This window comes from Clinocottus analis, unplaced genomic scaffold, assembly GCF_023055335.1.
Source record: "Clinocottus analis isolate CAN_PGR_092001 unplaced genomic scaffold, fCliAna1.0.p SCAF_2, whole genome shotgun sequence".
In the NCBI taxonomy this organism is placed as follows: domain Eukaryota; kingdom Metazoa; phylum Chordata; class Actinopteri; order Perciformes; family Cottidae; genus Clinocottus; species Clinocottus analis.
Genome location: NW_027175931.1, coordinates 18573084 through 18596243, shown reverse-complemented (window position 1 = coordinate 18596243; position 23160 = coordinate 18573084). Strand labels below are relative to the sequence as shown.

Sequence of the window (23160 nt, the reverse complement as noted above, 5' to 3'; positions counted from 1 at the left end):
AGAGAGAGAGAGAGAGAGAGAGAGAGAGAGAGAGAGAGAGAGAGAGGTTGGACATTATCCAACTTAGTCTAGTGATAATGATTTTAACGTTTCGCCCGAACCTACCACATTTGCTCTGCACCGATCTTTTCCTGGGCCATTTTTGCAACGCAGCACTGTGATATGAATGAGATAATTATTGGGACTGTCTGAGAGGATAATGACTCATCATCACACCCCTCCAATTCCTGCGCCGCCAAACTCTTTTACGCAGGTGCACTTGGAAACGCCCTCATTGACCTTACAAATGTGGCCCGGTGCTGCGATGCAGTCCTTGTGATTGCATGCTGACAGCAGAGCGCTTAATGTGAACAAGATGGCATTGTTCTGGGAGCGTAACCGCTGATCACCTCACTCCACAAAAACTAAAGATGGTTGGAATTAACTAATTTGCTGTGTGTCACGTTTATGTTTGAGGAGCTTTTTAGAGCAAAGTCAAATCACCTAGGCTATAGCTAACAGCTAACAGGAGGCACACTGATGGATTTCTTTTTTTTTTTAGACCGACAGTGTTTTACAACCGACAATCTCTTCAGACATTTGCGTTTTTTTAAGTGTTTGAAAATGAATTGTCAGACACTGCTTTTCACCATCTGATGAATTCTGCAGCAAAACAGCAAGAAAGGCACAGTTCCTGAATGAAAGGCATTCATTTTGAATGCATCCTCATCACAATATCACCGTTGCTGTTACGATCTTCATGCTACTTGCTCTTCTCGAACAGTCAGCGTGTTTTTCAAACAGCCTGCTCGCTCACCGCAGTCACTAGACATCGAATGTCAAATTGAATGCCTGCGTGCGCATTGGCCAGTTACCCATCTTAGTACTTCATTTTTATGTCGGCGGATCTTTGGGTGGGTGGGTGTGTGTTACACGGGGTTAACATCTATCAAGAGGCCACATATGTGTGTACTGGTGATCATTAACTGTGGAACAACCGTGTTTTGCCCTCCCTAAGTCTAGCCGGGCTCCCCTGTGACAAGGCTGAAATGGAAGTGTGCTGCAGGTCAGAGTGGGGCTGTAATTATTTCCTCACTTCATTAAGTACGAGTAAACCATCACACTCAGCACTGCAGCTAATGCGATGCCCCTGTGGCATTGTAATGCTCTCTAAATGAATGCCCCTCTGACAGCCTAGGGCCTAGTGGGCAGCAGATTACTGCAGGGTTAGCCCCAACAATGCTCAAGCCTCAAGCTGCAGAGGCATTCATTATCAGGCTTATATGACCCAGCCACTCCTCGTTGCTCTCGTCAGAACCGAAGGCCGCGTGCCTTCTTGAATCCTCCAAAGTCTTGTTTGGGTGCCGCATCACTGAATCATGAATTTTAATGTGAATGCCGTTTGAAAGCACTTTGACAGGTAATTTTCTCTTGATGGCTATAACTATTCGGTCATTAGGGTCATTAGGGTCATATAGCGGGTCGATGCAGCTGCAGGACTTGAGGTGAGTGTTAACCTTTCCAACCCTCTGCTGCTTGTGCTGTTTTTCTAGGCGAGACAACAGTTGAGGAGACGTATGACAGGATGTTCACTGTCTCCAGCCGTGTAAGAATTTCTGTCACCAAAGAGGATGATGGAGTGCCAGTGGACTGCATCATTGACCACCCAGCTGTAAAGGACCTCCTGGCTCAAAGACACTTGGAAGTGCTATGTGAGTTATCTCAAACTGTAGTAGTTTTTCAAGTCCAGAGCAACGGCAAGGCCCCATAGAGAGCGCTGTCTCTCTCTTCCTTGGGCTGGTTAGGGACTTCAAAAGTTGTTTTGGGGTATTATATGGCCATGACATACACTACTGATAATTGGAAAGGTACTACTCTCACTAACAATAACAAAAGTTTCTAAAAACATACTTGGAAAGCTGACCAAAAATGACTGGTAACATAATATGCAGCTAACATCGCAACTAGCAAGCAGCACAGACAGGGTCCACAAGCATACGTGTGCATCTTGAAGTGAGTTGTACTATTTCTATTAATATAACCCGCCTTTCAACTCCGAGGAAACACATACAAACAAGTGCGGGACTTTTAGTCTGTTGTGATTGAAATGAATCAATTCAAACTCTTGTTTCAGAGTCTGACAAAAGTAAACTTGGGGAGTATTCCACCTGGAGTGGATCTTACAGCTAAATGCATGGGGATCTACATCCTCTCAATGATAAAGATATAGCATGACTCTGAGAGTCACTATGGCCACATTTAATTCATTGTTTTAAAGAGTAATGCCAAGCTAGACTTGGTAGTACTGGTTTTCACGAGGTAAAATATATCAGTGTCTCAAAGACAACACCATGTGAGCAAGAAGCATCAGAGCATATGTAGGAACAGATGTCTAGGTAGACTCTTAGTGTATCATCAAATTATAGATGTACAGGACTGAAGTGATACTCAACCTGCTTTGTTCGGGGTCCACTGATGCAACATTGCAATTTATAATAATTTAAATTAAACTACCAGAGGGTCTGAGGAATATAACCCGCCCAGGTCTTTTTTCTTCTTCTTTTTTTTAACAGGCTCTATTTATCTATGTTGGTGCTTCATATTGCTCTCTTATTTCGAATAAAAGTACAAAACAATTCAACTGTGAATCAATTTATTTGTTTGCATATAAGAAAAGGATCAGCGGGCCACCCGGCTACCCAGCAGGTGGTAATTTGAGTATCACTGGTGTACTGTGAGTTTCTCACCGCCTGCCTCCATGCAGTCCTGGCACTCTGGTCTTAACGCCTACTGGTGCCTTGGCACATGCGATACAGTCACCACAGGAGGTAAAAAATAAGGTGTTCTTTAAATAGTGCATTGATTGAAAAGGTAAAAGAGGCTGCGGCACACTGCGAAACATCAAAGAAAGGTTAAGGCACCCTTTTGTTGTCGGTCTAGAATATTAATTTTTGTTTTCGAGTAGACTACTGTTTTGTTTGACCTTTCAAGAAAGAGAAAAGCTTGACTGAAACCGCTTGACATTTTGGTAATCTTTGCCTAGCATTGATAAGAAGAAGAAAAAATAAGTTTGTTGTAAGGTAACTGTGGCTTGCTGGATGTCGACTGAGCTCATAGGATAATCATTTCATCATCCTCTCTGACTTCAACTTTTGCTTTGGGTGGAGATGTGAAGAAAAAGCCAGCTTTGTTTGAACTCATGACACTGGAGTGTGCTAAATCATTTCTTTTCAGTTAAACCAGAAGTGAAGATTGTGGTGACGTATCCAGACGGTTTACCCCGAGAGGGCGACAATCTAGATTTGACATGTATCGCCGAAGGAAAACCACAGTGAGTATCCACACAGATGGACGCAAATCAACACTTCAAATGTCCTGCTTTGGACCAGTCGGTGCACCCCCTTTAACCTTTACATTTCATTGTACCGTTTAAATGTTGCCCGTTGTTTGCACGCTGTATAAAGCACATCATTAGAAAGGGCCTGCCGATGGCCCTTCTCAGACGATCTCATATTTGACCTTTATTTTCCGATTTTTAGCGTGGCTAGACGGCGCCTGAGTGATGTGCGTGGTATTTGTGCTCTCCAGTCCCCATCAGATCAACTGGCTGAGAGTGGACGAGGATGTGCCGCCTCACGCCGTGGTCACCGGCTCCGATCTGTACATCGAGAACCTCAACAAGTCCTACAACGGCACCTATCGCTGCGTGGCATTCAATGCTGTGGGAGAGGCCTACGACGACTACATACTCTATGTTCATGGTAGGTATTCAGCTTTATTGTACCTGATGTTACAATGCCATCAACTCCAAGATTCAGTTTGTAGTGCTGATGCAAACTCTGCATGATCACAGAAGAGAACATATTAAAGAAATAAGATATAAACTTGTACGTTAGAGGTGCTGGTCGGCTGTTGGTTGTCTTACCGTTACGCAGTTTGTTGCGTTTTCCCCTGTTTTCATGCTAAGCTAAGCTAATTACCAGCCTTCTGCAGCTTTATTTATATTTACCGTACACACAAGTCAATCTTTAACGCGCAAAATCTCCAACTAAAAGAAAAAACATTGACGCCTCATATCAGGGATTGAACGTCATATTGCTTCCAGAAAGATGTGCTCTGGTTCTGTTGACTTACATTGAAGCTGTTGGAATTTCAATGTGTTCTGCAGCCAACCAGTAAAGGGCAATAAAGGGACCACCTCTCCCAGGACTTAACTTTAAATGCAATTAATTCCCTTTCTGTGAGCCACAAATGCAGCGACCAGTAGAAAACTACTCACTGCAGCTTCTTGTTCTTTTAAAAAAAAAATCTTTAACACGTCTGTCAGTCATTACACATTATTGTGTGTGTGTGTTTTACTCTCTTTCCAATACATCACAATTCTCGATACAACAAATAACACCAAAAACACTAAATAAGGGAGTAAATTCACTCGACTATTTTGCAAACAACTTGCACCAGGCATAGTTGCTCTTGAGTCCCCAAAGGGACAGCAGCAGGGGGAACTGTTTGAAGTTTTGAAATCATTTACAAATCCGGAAACGGGACATTAGTGGGGCACATGCTCCTCGGACCTTAATTTCCTATTTTTAGTGGCTGGGGTGATGAGGACGAGGGGGAGATTCATTTGCAGCAGGTGCAGCCATTGTTGGTGAGTTTAGCTTTCTCTCCTTGGAGCGCTTGCTCCCTGCTGTTTCGAGGAGCATCTTGAATTTCACTCCCAAGTTTCAATTTGTTTCTGCCTGTGTGCCAAGAACATTGCCTGGCAGTGACCATACCCACACCAGGAAGGGTAAAACTGTTGTACTGGATAGAGTCTCAAGGAATATGTACAAATAGTTAAATTACATTTGCTTTTATCCAGAAATCTAAACTTAGCACAGGTTTATTCTAGAATAGCATACGGCTTTATGTTAATCAAAACGTTTAAGGATGAATAACAGAACAACATTTGTTGATGTTTGGATTAGAGTCTTCTTTTCCTGTCTGTCTATCTATCTATCTATCTATCTATCTATCTATCTATCTATCTATCTATCTATCTATCTATCTATCTATCTATCTATCTATCTATCTATCTATCTATCTATCTATCTGTATATTTCTCTATCTATCTGTAGTCCTTTTCATCACATCGAAACCGCAATGCACAAACGGTCCCCGCTCTTAAAAATGTGTTTTACTTATTGTTGCTTCACTTGAGCGCGACTGTGTGCATGTTTGTGCAGTTTGACGCTCAGCGGCTGCTTACGTTCATCTGTTGAAAGTTTTGTTCTGTGTCCACCTTCAATCTGAGTTTTAGATGTGTACATAGATGCAAGCATGATTTAGTCACCATCACAACTGGTCTTAATAAGTATTTTTTTTCTGTAATCAAATTTTTTGGGTAACCCAAATTATTATTATTATGTTTTTATTATGTTTTTGAATGAACATCAAATTAATTATTTTTACTATAATTCTTTCTATTTATATGTTCCACATGTTATCCCATCCGTCGGGATTTATTCAGATAAATAGCTGATTGTTCTGAGTTCATTGTTTGGTTTCATGCCCATAATTGTTTGCAGTTACCTTTATTTTGTTTCTGGTAGTTTCATCAGCATGTGAGGATCCATGCTGTTTAGAGAACGTCAACGGCTAATTGTTATTTAAATGTAATAGTCCGATCCATATGTACACCTAGCATTGTCATATTAGAACGAAATAGGACCGTTCTTTCTCCTGTCTTTGTTTGACACATCCATCCCATGCTATGGTGCAACAGCATGTCACCTGATGTACCATGTGGCCTCTGAAACCAACACTAAAGCTTCAGCCTACCATGTGCCCGAAGAATCAGTTTCGAGTCGAGGTGCAGAGTGTTAATGCTAAAAGCAAAGCTGCTGCTGAAAATGACCTATTGGAGGTCACTTTGTGGAGAGATCCGATTGCCGGTTCAGAACGGTGATATTGTTTTTGATCGATACTCAGTCTGCTTGTTTAGGTCTTGTTGACAGCCTTGTGTCAAAAAACTTTGCTTTTTTTTTTTGTTGCTGGCAAATGTTTACTGCAGTTACTGAAATATGTGCATTTGTGAAAATAGCTGCATCTGTTATGGTTTTCCAACGTCTCCGCCAGCAGTGAATATGATTTTAATGGAGGTGCAATGTTTTGGGCAGTTGTAGTGGGTTTTTTGGTTTCATTGAGAAACCTACAACTCAATTTCTACACCGGGGAACTCTAGAAATTTGCCTCCTGAGAGGTTTAGTTGAAAGGTATTGTTGATGTGTTTTCAAATTTGAATTTAGAATATCCATGTATGGACGTCTTAAGGGACCTCTATCATCAAAATCAAGTCCAAAGCATTCAGAGAAGCAATGGAAAACCAGTTTTCCATTGCTGAAATAAAAAAAAAGTAACACAGGCTAATGGAACATAAACTGATGTTTACACCCTCACATGTTTGATGTTGATATGTTTATTTCGCCAGCTGACATGTGGGACTTTGTCACTGTGACATAGGTTTCCTGTGACTCTCGCAACTCGGCCGCCCCATGGTTATTCATCATCGTGCTCTGCCAGGCAGATGATGGCATCTGCTTGTTCCCAATGGGCCCATAATGATCACTAACAAACAAAAGGACGGCATATGCCAGCAAATAGCTCACTCAAGGCAGACTCACTCGAGCTACCACAACTAAATGCCTAATTGTTGTGTCAAGATTCCTTTCACACAGAGATTTACTGTCTTAGATAAAAGTTAGGTTATTCTCAAACACAGAAGTTATATCATATTCTGAGGGTTTTCACCGAAGAGCCTGTGTGTATTTAAGAGCTCATGATTGATGTCTGTCTACTGTTAAATTCATGTATCATTTGCTTCATGCTGCAGCCCTTAAACTTGGAAAAACAATGGGAGGCAAATGTACTCTGGGCCAGAATAATAAACAATTATCTTTTCTATCTACATTATATATTAGCTATCAGCATTTGCGCCTTTGGCTATGACGTCTTCAATTAGTAACTTGCTATCCACATATTTTACCAATTTCCATTAAACATCATTTCTCTGGTGAACAAGCGTTGGAAGCATGATGACTCCAGCTCGCTGTAATGAGACACAGGAGATTGGTAAAAGATGCTCATAACCGCATATAATTATGTCTGCGACTCCCACTCCTCTTTTCTGGAGGATTTAACGCCAGACAAAATCGTGTTGTAGTCCATGTGAGGGTTTGTTGCCCCAGACTAATCATGCTTTCTCCATTGGTTTAATGGGTATGTGTTTCTGCAGCACAGATTGGTCTTAGCATGAGAAACGTAAAAAAAAAAAATTCCACTTCTCAGCAGCGAGGCACAACTTCAAACCATCCACAACTGTTATCCCACCCACTATCTTCACATGTATCTAACAGAATTACCATTTTCTTGTTTTATCTAGCGCTTCCACTGTTTTGTTTTGTAATGTATGAGCTCTTGCTCCTGTTAAAGCCATCACACACCTGTCAAAAAGCATCTTTCATCTCACCAACTGCATGCAACACATAGCTTTATTTTAATGAGTTGTTTTGTTCTTGATCAATTTGCTTGGAGTATTATTGAAAGCGCCGATCTGAATTTGTCGATCAATTTTCTTTCATCCTGCCGCCACCTTCTACCGGTGCTAGTCCTTTGAGCTCTTCCTATTTCAAAATGACTAATGACCTTTCACTGTGTGACAGCCCGGACAGGTGTGAGGCCGATGTAAATCCACGTCAAATCAAGTCCTATTGTGGCGCTTGTATTGTATATGGACGGTCTAAAGGCTGATAAAGAGCCCTGTCGTGCGGTTCTCCACGTCGGTGTGTCTGCAGTAGGCTGTGAATTGTGTCGCCCTCCCCCCCCCGGCTGGTGTGTGGTGTGAGCTGACCAGAGAGAGGCCTGTCTCTCTCAGAGGTGATCTGGTGCTATAACTCACACATATTGCCTTTTGGCAGGACAACAATGCTTCTTTTACCTCCGCGGTTTAGCCCTCGGTTGACTTTCTGACCTATTAATCTTACGCGGACAAGAAGTCAAAAATTCACAAGCCACTGGAAATTCAAGGTTTATCTGGGTTTTGACATAACATGGGCAGACAGGGCTCATGGGTCTCCTTGTTCTTATGAAAGGCTGTTGTGAAACTGTCCTTGTGAATCACACTGGTTTCATCAAATGTGCAAGGAAGTGAGGAACAACTTCCAACACATGAGCTTGTAGATTGATTTTCCTCAAATAAATTCAATGGATAAGTTACAACAACCCTCTTACAGACATCCCCGACCTTGTTTTTTAGAAAATCTCTATTAAATTCATGGAAAAGAAACTTTTAAGCAAGAGAAAACAAATAGACGAAAAACAAGCTAAATCTCTACCCTGCTGTTGAGTTGGCAGGCCGGTTTAAGCAAGCATAGATAAACAATTTCTCCTACATTGTTTCACTTTATGGTTAAATTTTCTCATATCAAATTCCTCACTGATACAAATGCTCCCTGAAAATATGGCCTCTGCGAAATACTCTCATATTTCAGCCCTCATAATGCTGAGCCCAGAGTCAGCCAGCCTGGAAATTGCCCATGGAGAATTCTTGTTCGCCTGGATATTATATGTGCCACATCCTATCCCGGCCTTTGTGAAGACCCTCATCCCTGAATGGCCAATTTCCCTCTTCCAGACACTGACATTTCAGCTATCAGACTGCCTTCGGTCACAGGGAAAGAAATCTAACCCACCCCCCTCTTCAAATACTGTCAGAGCAGAATCGCTGCCTGATACCCCGATACCCCCCTACCACCGTCAACACCACCTCCGCCATACACTCCATCCCCAGCGGCAACATTATGCTGTCCTTGATGTTTTATCATTAGCCCGGGAGTGTGTGGTCCCCCACTGCTGTCTTTTGATGGAGTGAAGACAGTAAAGGCATGAAGACAGCCAGCCAATTTCCCCTGCTGTGACTCTCCCACAGCAAGGGGTCGTGCTATCTTTCCCCTGCACCAGAGCCAGGCATATATTCCCCTGATGAGGAAGCTTTCAGCCCTCCTTAGTACCGTAGAATACCTGAATTGCCCTCCATTTTGTCTTTCTGATTATTTTGTTTAGAGGTTCTTGACAGGTCTAATCAGTACAGCACGGGGCGGAGGATGCTGCTCGAGGCTCTGCTGTGCTGCAGCGGGAGACCACCAGAGTGGTTTAATTTGCAGTTTGACTTAATTATTGCAGGCGACCGTGGAAAATAGCAATACCTTTCCATGATTGCCTCGTATTATTATTCATAATTAATAAAAGCATGTATCAAAATGAAAAATACAATAGCTTACCATAATATAATATGATATAATACAACCGCAGCACAGTGAAATATTAGTGTCTTTTTGTTTTTAGCCAGGTGATAATGGCCGTGGTCCTCTTCATGGCAATGAATGATCGGCCGATCCACCACTTTTATTCAAACTTAAATATCATAACTGTTGTATGAGCGGCCACAAGATTTTATACAGACAATTCCTGGAGGATATGCTAATGATTTTTGTTGAGCCCCCTCACTTGTCCTCTTACCCCACCTAGAGTTTTGTTTCAGGGAAATATCTCAACGACGAATCGAATGAACTAGAACAAAATCTTGTTCAGACCTGGAATAAGAATAGACACAGAGCAGACATTGTACTGTTGTCCATTGACTGATACAACAGAAAATGACTGTTGTTGTTAGTTATTATGGTGAATGTCAGTTCAGTGGGGCTGTAAAGTGCTCACCGTAAAGAGAGTGAGACTGATAGCTGGCGAGTTAGCTACACTCAGCTTGTCCTTCTCCAGAGCCACAGGTAGCTAATGGAGGCAGATGAGCCCCCAAACTAATTTTCTCCATAACTTGCTCCTCTTGTTTCAGTCGTTTCTTCAAAACCCTGTCTTGACGACTTGCCGTAAATCGGCTTTTTTAATGCTGAAGTTTGCCCGCTACGTGAGAGCAGTACGCATGAAAATGGACGCCGCTCTGACCATCCTGCTATGTTGATTTTAATGTTCCTTCTGTTCCTTTTTTTTTTCTATGGTGCAGACATTCATGGTTCCTTATGACCTTCATGACGTTGACATTTTGTAAATTATAAATCTTGACGACTGATCATTTATTGACATACAATTTGAGATTCAACTCGGTATTCCCCTGAATTTTTGTCGGCGGCATCATCAAGCAAAAACATTTGTCCAAGCTTTAGGTTACCGACAAAACTAATGACATTCCTGACGCCCACAGCTGCACTTTGTGGCTCACACTAATTAGCAAATGCTAGCAGGTTACAATTCTCAGTTAGCATAGTAACAACGATAAACACTTTACTTGCTAAACATCAGCATGTTAGCATGCTTGTATTCATCCTATCTCTGTGCGAATGTTAGCATGCTAACTCTAGCATTTAGCTCAAAACACCGCTCGGACATCGGAAGGCTTCCTGTCTTTATAGTACAGCTTCTCATCTTGAATGACTTTTGTCTATTTCTTTACTCTTGTCTTCCTTTATTTCTTACACATGTTCTTTATTTTTTTACTCTTTTCATCTAGATTCTCCCACTACTATCCCCACACCCACCACCAATCCAGTCAACACGCAAGGTACTGTATGCCCCCACTACTGTCCCTCTCAGCAACCATGTGTGTGTGTGTGTGTGTGTGTGTGTGTGTGTGTGTGTGTGTGTGTGTGTGTGTGTGTGTGTGTGTGGGAGCTTGAATACATGTGTGATCAGATGACCAAGGAGGGAAAGAACCAGGGCTTGTACCTAAGAGAAACCGCGGATGGCCAGTTTTAATCAGATAGTGCTGCTGATAGGTGACATTGAGGAAGGGCAGCGCAGGGCTGTCAAAGACACCTGTCATAGCCTTTTCCAGTCCCATGTTTGATCTGAGAAAACGTAGACTCCGCTTTGCTGTTCTGCTATCTTATCAACATCTGCAGTTATATCTCAACCGGCCCATCCATCATATTATAATGCCCTTTGCATCTCCCCTACAAATGCCAGTCACATCTTGTCTTTGTAAGGCCGAAAAACATCAATAACTATTTTCTCAAAGACGTATGAAATGAATAAAAGGCAGTTAACTTAGGTTGCTATTAGCAGATCAACCTTTTGGCATCTTCCATACACACTATTTTATACTTTGATTATGCTCTTTTGCAAAAATGTATTTTAACATTAGCCATTTAAAAAGAAAAACGCTATTATTTCAAAAGCACCGCTAAGGCTTGACAGATGGCGAGGCAACCTTGGGAGTTGACATTTGGATAAGCCAGCATGTGACATTTCAATACAAAAAACTATCCTTAAAGAATAGATCTGTTTATCAATAGCTGCTTTAGAGATACAGCAATTTTGGTCCTTTTGTCATGACCACTCTTGATTTAATTTAGGCTTAAAATCTGAAATGGCAGTACGCACATGATAAGTTTAAAACTCAGTGTGAGAACACATCAAAGGCTCCACTATTCTATTGTGGCAGATTTAAGATATCATTCATTCATACATTTATTTGATCAAATAATTGGCTTTTCAATAATTTGTTTGTGCATTTTGTATTCATAAAAAGGGTCACATATATGGCACTGTCTGCAATCATTTCTGTGGTCTCATGGGTTGTTTTAAAAAATCTCTTTTCACTTTTTCAGAGCTCTCCTTCATTGCATTTTCAAATTACTTCCTCATGTTTGAAATTCCTACTTTTTGTCTTTTCTTCTTTCTATATCTCTCAAATGAAGTTATGAGCAGTATGTAAGAGATCAAGCCTCATTTCCCTCTGTCTGGGCGTGGCTCAGTTAAACAGGAAGTTGCTTTTGCAGAAGTGTGCATTACTCTGCATTTTGCTCCCCGAAGCTTTTCTCCTTTGAGTTACACTCGTGCAGCCGTCTCCGTGTTTTCTTCCGCAACATTCCAGTCATTTCCCAAAGACAGGCTTGAAAGAGGATTTACGGTGATTTATGCAGTACATGCTGGCAAGATGTAATTGAGCTTTCTTGCAGTTCACTACTCTTCTAAATACCCTGTCACAAGGGCAATGGTAAGCTGGCTTGCGGTAGATTGCTCTGCACTACCTTAAACAGCATAACAGCAGAGTATAGCATTTTTCTCAATAAGGAAGTATACAGAATGATTTCGTATTCATTCATTATGTGAACTGGCACGGCCTCCTCCACCACAAGCTTGATTTTCTGTTGTAATCAGGGGCCATTGAACTGCTATTGTATTCTGATTTCAAAGCTCCAATCATGGATCATCAGTACATTTTTGGAGGCATAAATTTAATCATTGACACATAAAGATTGAAGAGTTTGAGTTTGTGATTTAAAAATAATAATCTTGATGTTGTGTTTGTTTACTGATCGTAACTAATGATCCTTCACACATTACAGTAAAAACATAATCGATCACGTAATAGACATTGGGTCTAATGTTTTTATTGGTTGTGTTTTTGCACACAGTGGTTGTATTTATTTATTTTTTACATGTTTTACTTTAGCCTAGCATCCATTCTTGTTTGAAACCTTTTTGAACCATTTATTTTGTATCACTGATGCTCATGTTGAATAAGGATCACTTTTTTAAATATATTATTGTATACAATGAACAAATACACATTAAAACATAGTTTTTTTAGTGCTGTACTTTGAAAATCTCCACATAGATCTGATCATTTGTTTGTGTACTTTGACTAGGATAAACTTACTGAATGAATACGCTGAGCTTTCAAGTTGCTTGCTGTCATTCACTAATCCACATGAGCAGCAGGTGGACACAGTTTCTCCTGAAAGTAAACATGAAAGGGAGTTTCTGAATATTGTTAGCCCACTGCATTCCTGTTTTGTTGTTCATAAAAGATGGATTTAATTTCCAAAATGCTATGATTTCCCTTGCTGGATTTTCTTCTCTCTGATAAGTTGTTTTCCTCTTGCTGTTGGCTTGCAAACCCAAGCATCAGTTCAAGGCCTTAATATGTTTTTTGCAGTGGGGGATGTTAAAGCACAGAATCTCACAGTTGTTTTTGTCTATGCCGTTTCATGTTCAGAAGGTTTCACAAGAGTTCACATTGTCAGGTCTTTCAGTGTTTGAAAACATGCAGCGAGTGTGTGTGTGTGTGTGTGTGTGTGTGCGTGCGTGCGTGTGTGTGTGTAGACCTCATGGGAGAGATAAGTCACTCTTTCAGAAAGACATGTATTTCATGTGTTTGAAAGTTTTCAGTCCTCCTTTCTCTCAATATGTTTATTTTTGCAGATTTACACTAAAACAAAAAGATTTATTTGACATGACAGATATGTGTGCCCTTTATTCTCACTGATCCAAATTTATGAATTGGGTCGTAACAAGTGATATTTCACTCCCATTAAATATACTGAAGTCATTTTTTTGCTCTCATTTGAGTATATTTCTACGGAAAAATCCTTATTTTTGCTGTGTTACTATTAGATTAATTCCTTATTGTACCGCAATGATTTGGTTGGCGTTTTATACATTGAACCAACATGAGAGAGCCTCAGCAGCAGCAGACAAATACATCACTGGTCTGAAATTAGTACAAGAGACAATACTCTCAGTCATTGTTTTTGCAATGTCACAGTACTTTTCATTGAGTACATTTTGGCCGTACAGTAGAGATCTCCGCTATATTCAGACATATCACCCCAAACACGGTCGTATCCTGCCGCTTCAGAAAAATGAACCATGAATTCTTGAAGCAGAACATCGTCATCCACGATGGGCAGACGATGGTTCCACCGTCACATCCACATTTTTTTTTTTAACGCCACAAGTTTTTTGTTAGTGGCTGTGTTTCTTTCTGTGGAAAAGGGTTGAATTTACCCAGAATCCCCAGCTCTGAAGGAATAAAGAGAGTCTGTGGCGCTAATGCTCCAGCTCGTCAGATGCTCAGAGATGATCCAAGGCAGGGACATGATATCCTCGGCTAAGCCTTCAGTAACTCCTCTCTCCCCCCGGCTTGTCGAGAGGAGCCAGAGGAAATACATGGAGCAAGGAATTATGTTGAAGACTTGATTAAAAAGACCCTATGTTTCTGCAGATCTGCTGTCCAGGGTAAGTTGTTTTTAGCGTGCTGCAGGAGGACCTCTGCTGAATTATCGAAAAGTAATATAGAAACCTCAACATCACACCGCTTTGTGGTGCGATGAGTTAACAGGGGTCAGCAGCCGTCTGCTTTAAAAGTACAAGTTGTAAATGAAATGCCAATAAGAGCTTAGTAAGCAAATATGACTCGACACACAAACCTGAGTCTGGCCTTTATATACGGCACCCTTAAGATTTGATAACACTGCGAACAATAATAGTTTTTTATTGCTTGCTTGGCTAAGCCGTCAGGGATTTGTACTTTAACATGCGCTGCACAGAATATATACATATAGATCGTTCCCTTTTCTTTGTTCTGACTAACGCATCGTTTTTCTCGTTCAAAGTGAGTAGATCATGTCATTTTTCACCAGATGGTATTTCAGGAATCCATGTCTGGCAAGTTTTCATACATTTTGTTTTGGCTGTTTCCTCCCTTAGCACTGCTACATGTGAGGCGTTGGCAGGTTTCCACTGCGGTTCAGTCTTGGGATTCAAGCCTTAAACTCCATATACAATTCTGACTACAACAAAAACTGTTATGAGCGGATTTAGTATTCAACATAATGAGCCATTAAACATTTACTAGCGTTGATATAACTCTCGCATGTATCATTTATCTTTGAAGTATTTCATTGGAAAAATGAAAGAATAATTTAGAAATGGTAATTGCTTTTTTCCCCCTCACATTTGTTTACTCTGATTCCCAGTTGAAATTGTGTTTTTTCTGACCTGAGGTTTTTCTTTCTTTCTATTTAACAGTTATTAAAGTAAGAAAATATTGTAATGGTCTATTTTAATTGGTCTCCAGGGAATAGGTTAGTAATGCCAGCCCACCCTGAAGTTAAATGAGTGTTTCACTGCAGTTATATTGTTTTTTCATGGAGCACTAGTAAATGATTATGAGAGCTCTACTTAGCACTTTAGGGTTTGGAGAGTGAATGTTATGTGCCGATGAACTGGCATCATGCATCATTTTAAGGCAGATAAGATGTACTTTTGTAGCACGTCACATGCCAGCGACTTTGGAAAAGGGAGCAAGCGATTTCCATTATTTTTGTCAACCTTTTCCCTCACCTTGAAAACATGTTGAAGGGGAAGTATGAAGTGGAGAAGAGTGCTGCCGGCTTTTGTGTGGAGAAGTTTGCCAATCTCAAAAGATACAATAAGCTGCCAACAAGGAGTTCAAGTTCGGTTTCACATTTTCCATTAATTTACCATTTTATTAGTTGTAGTCAGACCTTCACTGATATTTCAGCACCTCTGTTAAATGTCACAGCTGTTTTTGCACATCTTTAAATCACTCCTTCGGGTTATTACAAAGAACCCGGGGAATCTATTTAGAGAGTGAGCGGTGGCATTGGGATTCAACTGAAGACAATATTGTGCTCTGTTGATGGACTGCTACAACAGCAATACAAAACCCTATTTGGTGGAGATTGCCCATTTTTGCTCATCTCATTATGTTCATTTCCTTTTTAGAACAGCAACCAATACAAAAGCCACGGATGTTAGCAGTTCAGTGCTACAAAATGGCTATTGACGGTCCTCAAGTTGATTCTGCAACGCTGCCCAATTGTCCCGCCGCTGTAGAGGAAAAGGTTACTGTGAGAGTCTATTCAGCGCAAGTGACGGCTTTGCTCTTTCAATGCAAGAGAGTCATTGTTTCAATTATATCCATGTAATTACATCTATAAATTGTAATGTGTTTGTGTGTGGGGGCATGCCAGTGAGTGTGTGTGAGACTTCGCCTCATTATGTGAGATACTATTAAGAGGAAAAAAGATGGGAAAAATGAAATTATGTTCCATGTTATCAGCCTGACAGATAGTCTGATAGGATGCTGACCAGAGCGGCAATTAGTCATTGCAGTAAGAGACGAAAAGGTGCGGCTGTAAAGCATGCGGTGCTGGGAGTTCAGCAGAGCAGATTTCACCGTCGCACAGACATGGGCATCAGTTGCTTGCAAATCCTCTTTATTCCCCCATAAATCCCCGTGGCTGTGCACATCCTGTCAGGACGGCGGTGTGGGCATGTCAGCGCTCCCCCATCGTGAGCAGAGCGGTGCCGGCGGTACGGACACCAGCCACATTACAGACATAATCAAATTCTACTTATTTCAAGTGTGAGGTCACAAAGGCTGCTGTAATAACACTGTCGGTCATTTGGAGTTTTTTTTTATTTTATTTCAAGCACTTTGCTGGATTCTGGACCGTATATGTTGAGCGTGGACAGCCTGAGGGAATCAATCTCTTAATCCTGGGTGTGTTAGAGCACTGAATGACAAACTAATCTACACACGAAGAGGGGGGGAGTGATAGCAATGACACTTGATAAAGAAACTCTGTGCTTGTTGAGGTCAGAGATTTGGTCAGGTAGCCTACAGATTAGCACTTCAGGAGTCCCGCACACACTTTTTTACCCAAACGTGGAGAAAATAACATGAACACCGGCTCCAATGGAGGTGCGGATTCAACCAAATGTGAAGTGTGTGCTGTTGTTGTGATTGTATCGTAGGATGATCCCGTTATTTTGTCCACTTTGTGAGCAAAATAAGATCCGGAAGCACCATAAAAGGTAAAGCCCGACACTTTATGATCCATCGAGTTGGAGGACTCGCAGGTGACAGACGGTGGCTGTAAATCAGTAAAGTGGGTCACTCAATAATCGTGAGGTCAGCGGGGTTCCTCATGTCCACGACACTAAACCACAATTGGTCCCACTGGTCGGTGATTCCACAGCACTTTGGATGTGAGCACAAAAAAGGATGATAGGGTAGTTTAACATACCAATCTTTGTTTCTTTCATTTTTTGGGCGGTTGATCCTTTTCTACTCGTTACATGCATACTGTCTTTTAATACAAACTCCCGTCTTCATAAGAAACAGCTTCCTTGGGTTTAGGCAGCAAAAGTATTTAGTCAGATTTAAGAAAAGATTTAGGTTTGTGTAAAAATAACTATGGATATTCCATTATGTTACAAAAGGGGTATTAATGGGCACAATTGATGCAGCAGAGGCTGAGATATCGTAGCTTTTGGTCCATAATTTGGATCTAGATCCAAAAAACATTTCCCTTACTACATTAAATGTAGTTTTTTTGCAAGACCTGTTGTAATTGAAAGCACCTATCTTTCAAATGCTTCCTGTTAAAAAATTTGAATCTGATATATTTTCAGACTGTAAAAGCTGCGTCAGAGCCTTACAAATATTGTGTACAATTGTTTTCAATAACGGAGTAGCACATCTCATGACTATTGACTTTTACGTTTAAAACCAGCTCACAATATGCTTCAAACCTTTGTATAGCAGTGCGTTATGTAACATGTCTCAGAATCGCCTTGCACAGTAACGCTGGCTGCAGCAACACTGCAAAATAAGTGAAAATGAACACAACAGTAACATTTGTATTGCATTTGAGATTATGTTTTTGCGGCCCTCCCTTGTAATAAATATAGAACTGACAAACAGAGAACCGCTGTTCAGTAGTGGGCTTAATGCCGGCGACGCGATATGCAACCAACCATAGCAGCTGATACTGTCGGTGTTATGGGATTTTTTTTAGTTTGACATTTTTGGGATAGAGTCGAGGTGCTTACACTAGGCAAATATTTCTACCTGTTAATAAAAACTCTCCCTCAGTGTGCAGAGGCAGCCGAGACCCTGCATGTTTCCTTGCGGATGTGTCAAAAGAAAGACAACGGGGAACAAGGTGAGGGCAGGGAGGAGTGGGGGAGTGGGTGGACGAGGAATGTGCACAGGCCGTTTCATGGTGAATGTTCATTAGCATGGAGCATGGGCCCTTTCCTCTCAACGGGGGGAATGAGCTGTGCTATCTGACATCGCCGACACGGTAAACAAACGGCGCCCTGCGCTTCCCTGCTTCACTTAGCCGGACGTACAGACGAGTCTTTTTTAAGTGGGCGCTCAACTGAAACAAAACTTTTCTCAGTAATTAGCTAATGCACTTCCGAAAATGTCCTCGTGCCGAGCTGAATTCAACTCCAACTAGGTTTTAGTTGGGTGTTTTTTAAAGGTTGAGATGTGAACGGCAATTGCCTGACTTAGACCCCTCAACTCCACTTATTACGCCCTCGCAGAGTTGAGAAATTCTGCTCCCTTCGCTCGTCTTTTATCAAAATCATTCAAGTTCAGAGCATGGCTAGTGAGATTGATGGAAAATTGAGCTGCTCTCTCATGCAGCAAAGAACAGTGCAGCCATTCCCTCGCCTGCCACTCCTCCATCAGTCCAAATGTGCACAGATATAGACTATTGATAAATGCCTCTGAACTATTCTGAGACTGGAAATTTAAAGGCTTTAAATTTTGCCTTGTTCTACTGCGGTGCACGGATAAATCTGGCTAAATGCTAGACAGTGATACTCTCTGACACCTGAGGCAGCCACGTATTTCTCTGCATGGGGACACCAGGCGCCAATTTATCTCCAGACTTGTGTCTATTTCTGATGATTGAGCTCTATAACTTCCAGAAATGGCCTCTTAAATCACAATGTATTTTACAGTGTGTGAACTCTCGATGAAATTGCAGACGGTGTCTACTGTTTCATGGTGAAATAACTGTCTTAAAACATTTTTCAAAATCGCTCAGTCAAGCGGCTCGAGCAGCCATTTCAGCTATTGGAAGCACTGAAAGCGTTCATGTAGAGAGCCTGGTTCAACGGTATAACATCATAAATATATGGTTTTCTAACATCAGGAGCCTTCAGACTTTATTTTAAACATGTTGCAGTAATGGATAACGTTCTTATCTTATGAAAAATGTGGTAAATATGCTTACTCACCATCTTGCCGAGAGTTTGCGATTGAATCAGGTACACTATGACTTGGTATGGATTACACAGATGGCATGTGTTAATTAGTGCACTTCAGAGGTCCCTTGTTTCCCGTGCTAAGCTAAGCTAACCGGCTACTGGCAATGCTTCACATTTCGCCGTGGACACGAGAACGGTGTTGATGTTGAAACTTCAAACTCTCCGCGAGGGTTATTGGCAGGACTAAAGAGGTGAGCTCGCAACTGTGTGAACCATTAACCATCCATTTTTATTGGCAATCAACATACGCTGGCATTTTCCCTCGACAACCTTTTCAAGTGTTCCCTCTGAGTTTAGGTCCCGCTGAAACGCTTTTGAGAGAAAACAAGCAAATTGTGTTTATTTTGGCCGGCTTATGATTTAATGGCCGCAGCTTGCAGTGCGGTCCGGCGTCTGTGTGGAGGCATTAGTGACGGGCTGAGGCGGTTTACTGATCACAGAATTATTTACGGTTATTATCCTGGTTTCAGACTCCAGAGCCGGCGAGGGGGCACCGCAAAAAATTGACCATGCTGTCATCGGAGGAGTGGTTGCTGTGGTGATGTTTGCCATCCTCTGTGCACTCATTGTTCTTGGTCGATACTTTGCCAGACACAAAGGTAAGGCATCGGCGGTGCAATCATACTTGATCATGAACACATCTGTGCGCTCAAGTGCTTCGTTTTTTGTTGTTGTTATTTGCCAATGGAGTGCAATAGGATTGAAGTGCGCGTGAAGTGGATGAGGTGCGCGGGCTAATTTGTCTGCACTTGTCTGTACTTTTGCAGGAACTTACTTCACGCATGAAGCCAAAGGGGCGGACGATGCAGCCGATGCCGACACGGCCATCATCAACGCAGAGGGCGGACACAACAACTCGGACGAGAAGAAGGAGTACTATATCTGAACTGGACGGGCCAGGAGAGACGGGTGGGGATGCAGATGGTGGTGGTGCTGAAGGAGCATTATGTCTAACTCTGATTGGTTACGCGAAGGCTTAGTGGGCGGGGGAGGTCGAGATTGAAAGAGGAAGAAAAGAAAGTGGAAAGTTGGGACTGGCAAGGCCAAGTGGTAAGACGAGGCGTTGCCGAGTCTCCGATCCGTCCCTTTCTGGACTGCTGGGGCCTATTCTGTACAGCTCAATTATTTTACAGACAATTCTGTGCCTTGTTCTATTTCTTTTCATCATTTTGTTGTTGTTTTTTTTCTCCCCTCCCCCCCTTCTCATGCTTGTTGGATTGGATTTTTCTTTTTCAATGTAATCCACCTGATCCTTTATTGCATTCGGCTTTCGGAGATTACAAGGGGCTGGTGTTTGTATATGTGTGCTGCAGCTAGCTTTTAGCTCATGTACCCAGATATCTGAGTAGCCAGCTTTTTTACACATTCTCATTTGTATTTATTTTTTCCAGACTCATCTACAGAGTTCAGTAAGTGGAACACAGTGTCACGCGTTTCTCCCCGCTGGGTCAAAGTCCCACGCTCATCACAGTTCAGTTTGGACATATATTTCAGCGCAGACTTCACTCACCCTCCCTTCGAGGTCAGGTTCACTGTGGTGATTACTAATGTAACAGTTGTGAGTAATCATGCTCATCATAGAATGTATTCGTTCCTGAAAGTGACGTAGAAGTGCCGTTAAGTATCATCTCACACCGAACCGGATAAGTACAAGTGGTCGCTCGTTGGTTTCAAGAGGACATCTGACATTTAGTAGATGTGAGGTCAGTTTAGTATTTGTTTAGGGTATTGTGGAGTACAGTCAGACAACCTGACAGCTGTTATGTGCCATGATATAGAGTTTCAGTTTCTATAGAGAAAATCAGAACCACTTATTCCTTTTTCAAACCCTCTTTCAGTTTTTTTTTTCAAGAGGATAGCCGTTAATAAAATAAGATAACATTTACTGTCATCTGAGTGTGCACACATGAGTGGTAATTACCTTCTGATTTAACTCTTGGTAAAAAAAAAAAGAAACTAGTACTTTAAAAACAGCGCCTCTATTTTTTCTTATCATCCTTTGGATGGACGGACCAAAAAAACATGGCAGAAAACGAGGAGAGATTCAAACGAGTATGTTTGGCAGATAAAGCGATTCAATGGGTTTCAGGCTCAAACTTTACTTTGACTTTAGAATTACATAAACTTTGTCGTACCGACTGTAAAAGAGTGCATAAATCATGAAATCTCACTAAAATGTATTGTTTGTTGGATATTGGTACAGCCAGCTGTGTTTTGTAAGGTAGAAATTCTTTTTTGATATCATTGAATTTTGATATCACCCACGCGGTCGACCCCGGAGCAAATATAATAATTCTGCGAGTGTGCGCATAGACAGTGAATATGACTTATGTACAGCTCAGGCTAAATGACCACTGTGCAGCGTGCTCCTCTCTAATTCATCCTTTCTTCATCTAGAAAAATACAGAACATTAGCAAATGAATTGGAAACATTTCCAGGGCATTGGTTCATTTATTTATGTTTTACTAAGATTGTACTGTGTTATAGGGAAGAACAATTGTTACACTTCAAACGGCAAAGATTCCCTTCAGTGAGGTTTAAGGTATCAAGATATGTCCACGTGGATACGTGGAGTGGGAGGGGGGGATGATACAGCTTTTCACTGCTTATTTCCCGGCTAAGAAATCCTTGCTAGATATACCGTACTTTTCTGCCCTTGCCCATATTTGAGTATAAAGAAATTCAATCACTGCAAACATGAATCAGTTCTATATCCTTGCTGTAGAGACATTTTACCTTTGGGCTGTCTTTGATAACTTGCAAGGGTTCCCTGCCTTACAAGTTTACCAAAGATGTGCGTCAAGCTTTAGACTTGGTTTGGGGAAAGATCATTTTCTTACCGTCATCCTGCAGGCGCAAACCTTCACACACGAGCCGTCTACTTCTGCAAAACTTATTTTTTTCCACCCAGCAACACAAATCAAACAGAGACGCAGTGCATCGCAGTTTGAAGAGTAAAAACCTGTTTGGGAATAAGTGAGTGATATCATTGTATTGCCTGAATAAGACACTAATGTGTAAATGTACCATGAAAAAGGATTACCACTGCCTTAAACCCACCTCTTGATACTTATCATTGAAAGGACTGAAGGACTTACTTTAGTGCCTTCTTTGATTTTGAGGCATATGGTTCGTATCTTACAGTATCCTCATGTACACTCTTACCGTATATCTTGTATATAGATGTTCTTTCTAACTTACAGGTCCAATACTCATCCGGGTTGTCTATTTACGCACTACAGACTCGCATCACGATTACAACTTGGAGCATAAAAGCTGGTATGAGTAAAAAAAAATATATACATGTCCTTGTTATTCATGGCAGTGTGGCAGCTTCCACTGACTAGAATGTTGTATTTATTGTCTTAATTAGTGAACGGAAATCTGTTTCAATTTGCTCTTTATTATTTCCCCCACTTTACTTAAATTGTTATTTATTTGGATATCTTCAAGGGCAGGGCAATAGATATATTAGACAGGAAAACACGACTAATAGCTATAATAAGCTACAATAAAAGTACATTTTAAAGTTTGGTGTCATGGAAACAGTTATGTGCATGGCATTTTATTTTGAGGTTTGATATTTATCTGAAATGGTTATAAAGGTTGCTTTTATTCGAGGAACGTGAAAAAAAAATGGACGCATTGTTCTAATCCAATATTATGATTTGTTTGAAATACTTGATATCGAGTATGTTTATTTTCACTCTCTCAGGTTCACGAGTGTTAATAATTGTGGTTTTTTTTTGCATCTCAGGTAGAATGCAAATTAAAGGCCCCACGTATATACTGTAGTACCACAGCTATTCAAACAGTGAAGAAATCACAAGATGTACATGTTTTGTTTGAGTTGTACATGTTTTTGTGTTCTTAATATGGTGCACTGTTACAGTAAACGTTGAATATGATTTTGCATAGACCTAGTTCACAAAGAAAGAAAACTAGATTTGTTAAGCAGACAAAACGTATGTACAGTCAGTGTCAACTAAGTCACATGAAACTTCTTCTTCTTCCACCTTAACACTTTGCCCATACAGTATCGGTTCTTTAGTAATTATAGGATGTGACCACAAACAGTCAATCAAGCATCTGTTTGCATTCAGTCCATTCATGCATACATTGTCATAGATGAAAAGATGGTGTATTTACTGTGACATGAAGTTTTATGAATGATCTGTAACATGTGTTGGATATTTGGATGAAACTCATGTTTAATAAAGCCTGGGGAAGGACGGGGAGGGAGG

The 23160-nt window shown here is 41.2% G+C and overlaps 1 protein-coding gene across 2 annotated transcripts in view; it reads left to right on the top strand.

Annotated features, from left to right (window-relative positions):
* Window positions 1-23160, top strand: part of cadm1b (cell adhesion molecule 1b) — a 127941-nt gene extending 104781 nt beyond the window's left edge. Inside the window, exons 6-11 of one of the 2 annotated variants that reach the window (XM_068585456.1) lie at window positions 1533-1691; window positions 3214-3310; window positions 3568-3740; window positions 10541-10591; window positions 19386-19514; window positions 19683-23160. In XM_068585456.1, the coding sequence (XP_068441557.1) occupies window positions 1533-1691; window positions 3214-3310; window positions 3568-3740; window positions 10541-10591; window positions 19386-19514; window positions 19683-19801 (728 nt within the window). In that variant the 3' untranslated portion in view covers window positions 19802-23160. The remainder of the gene's footprint in view (window positions 1-1532; window positions 1692-3213; window positions 3311-3567; window positions 3741-10540; window positions 10592-19385; window positions 19515-19682) is intronic. The other variant, XM_068585457.1, reaches the window with a different exon arrangement.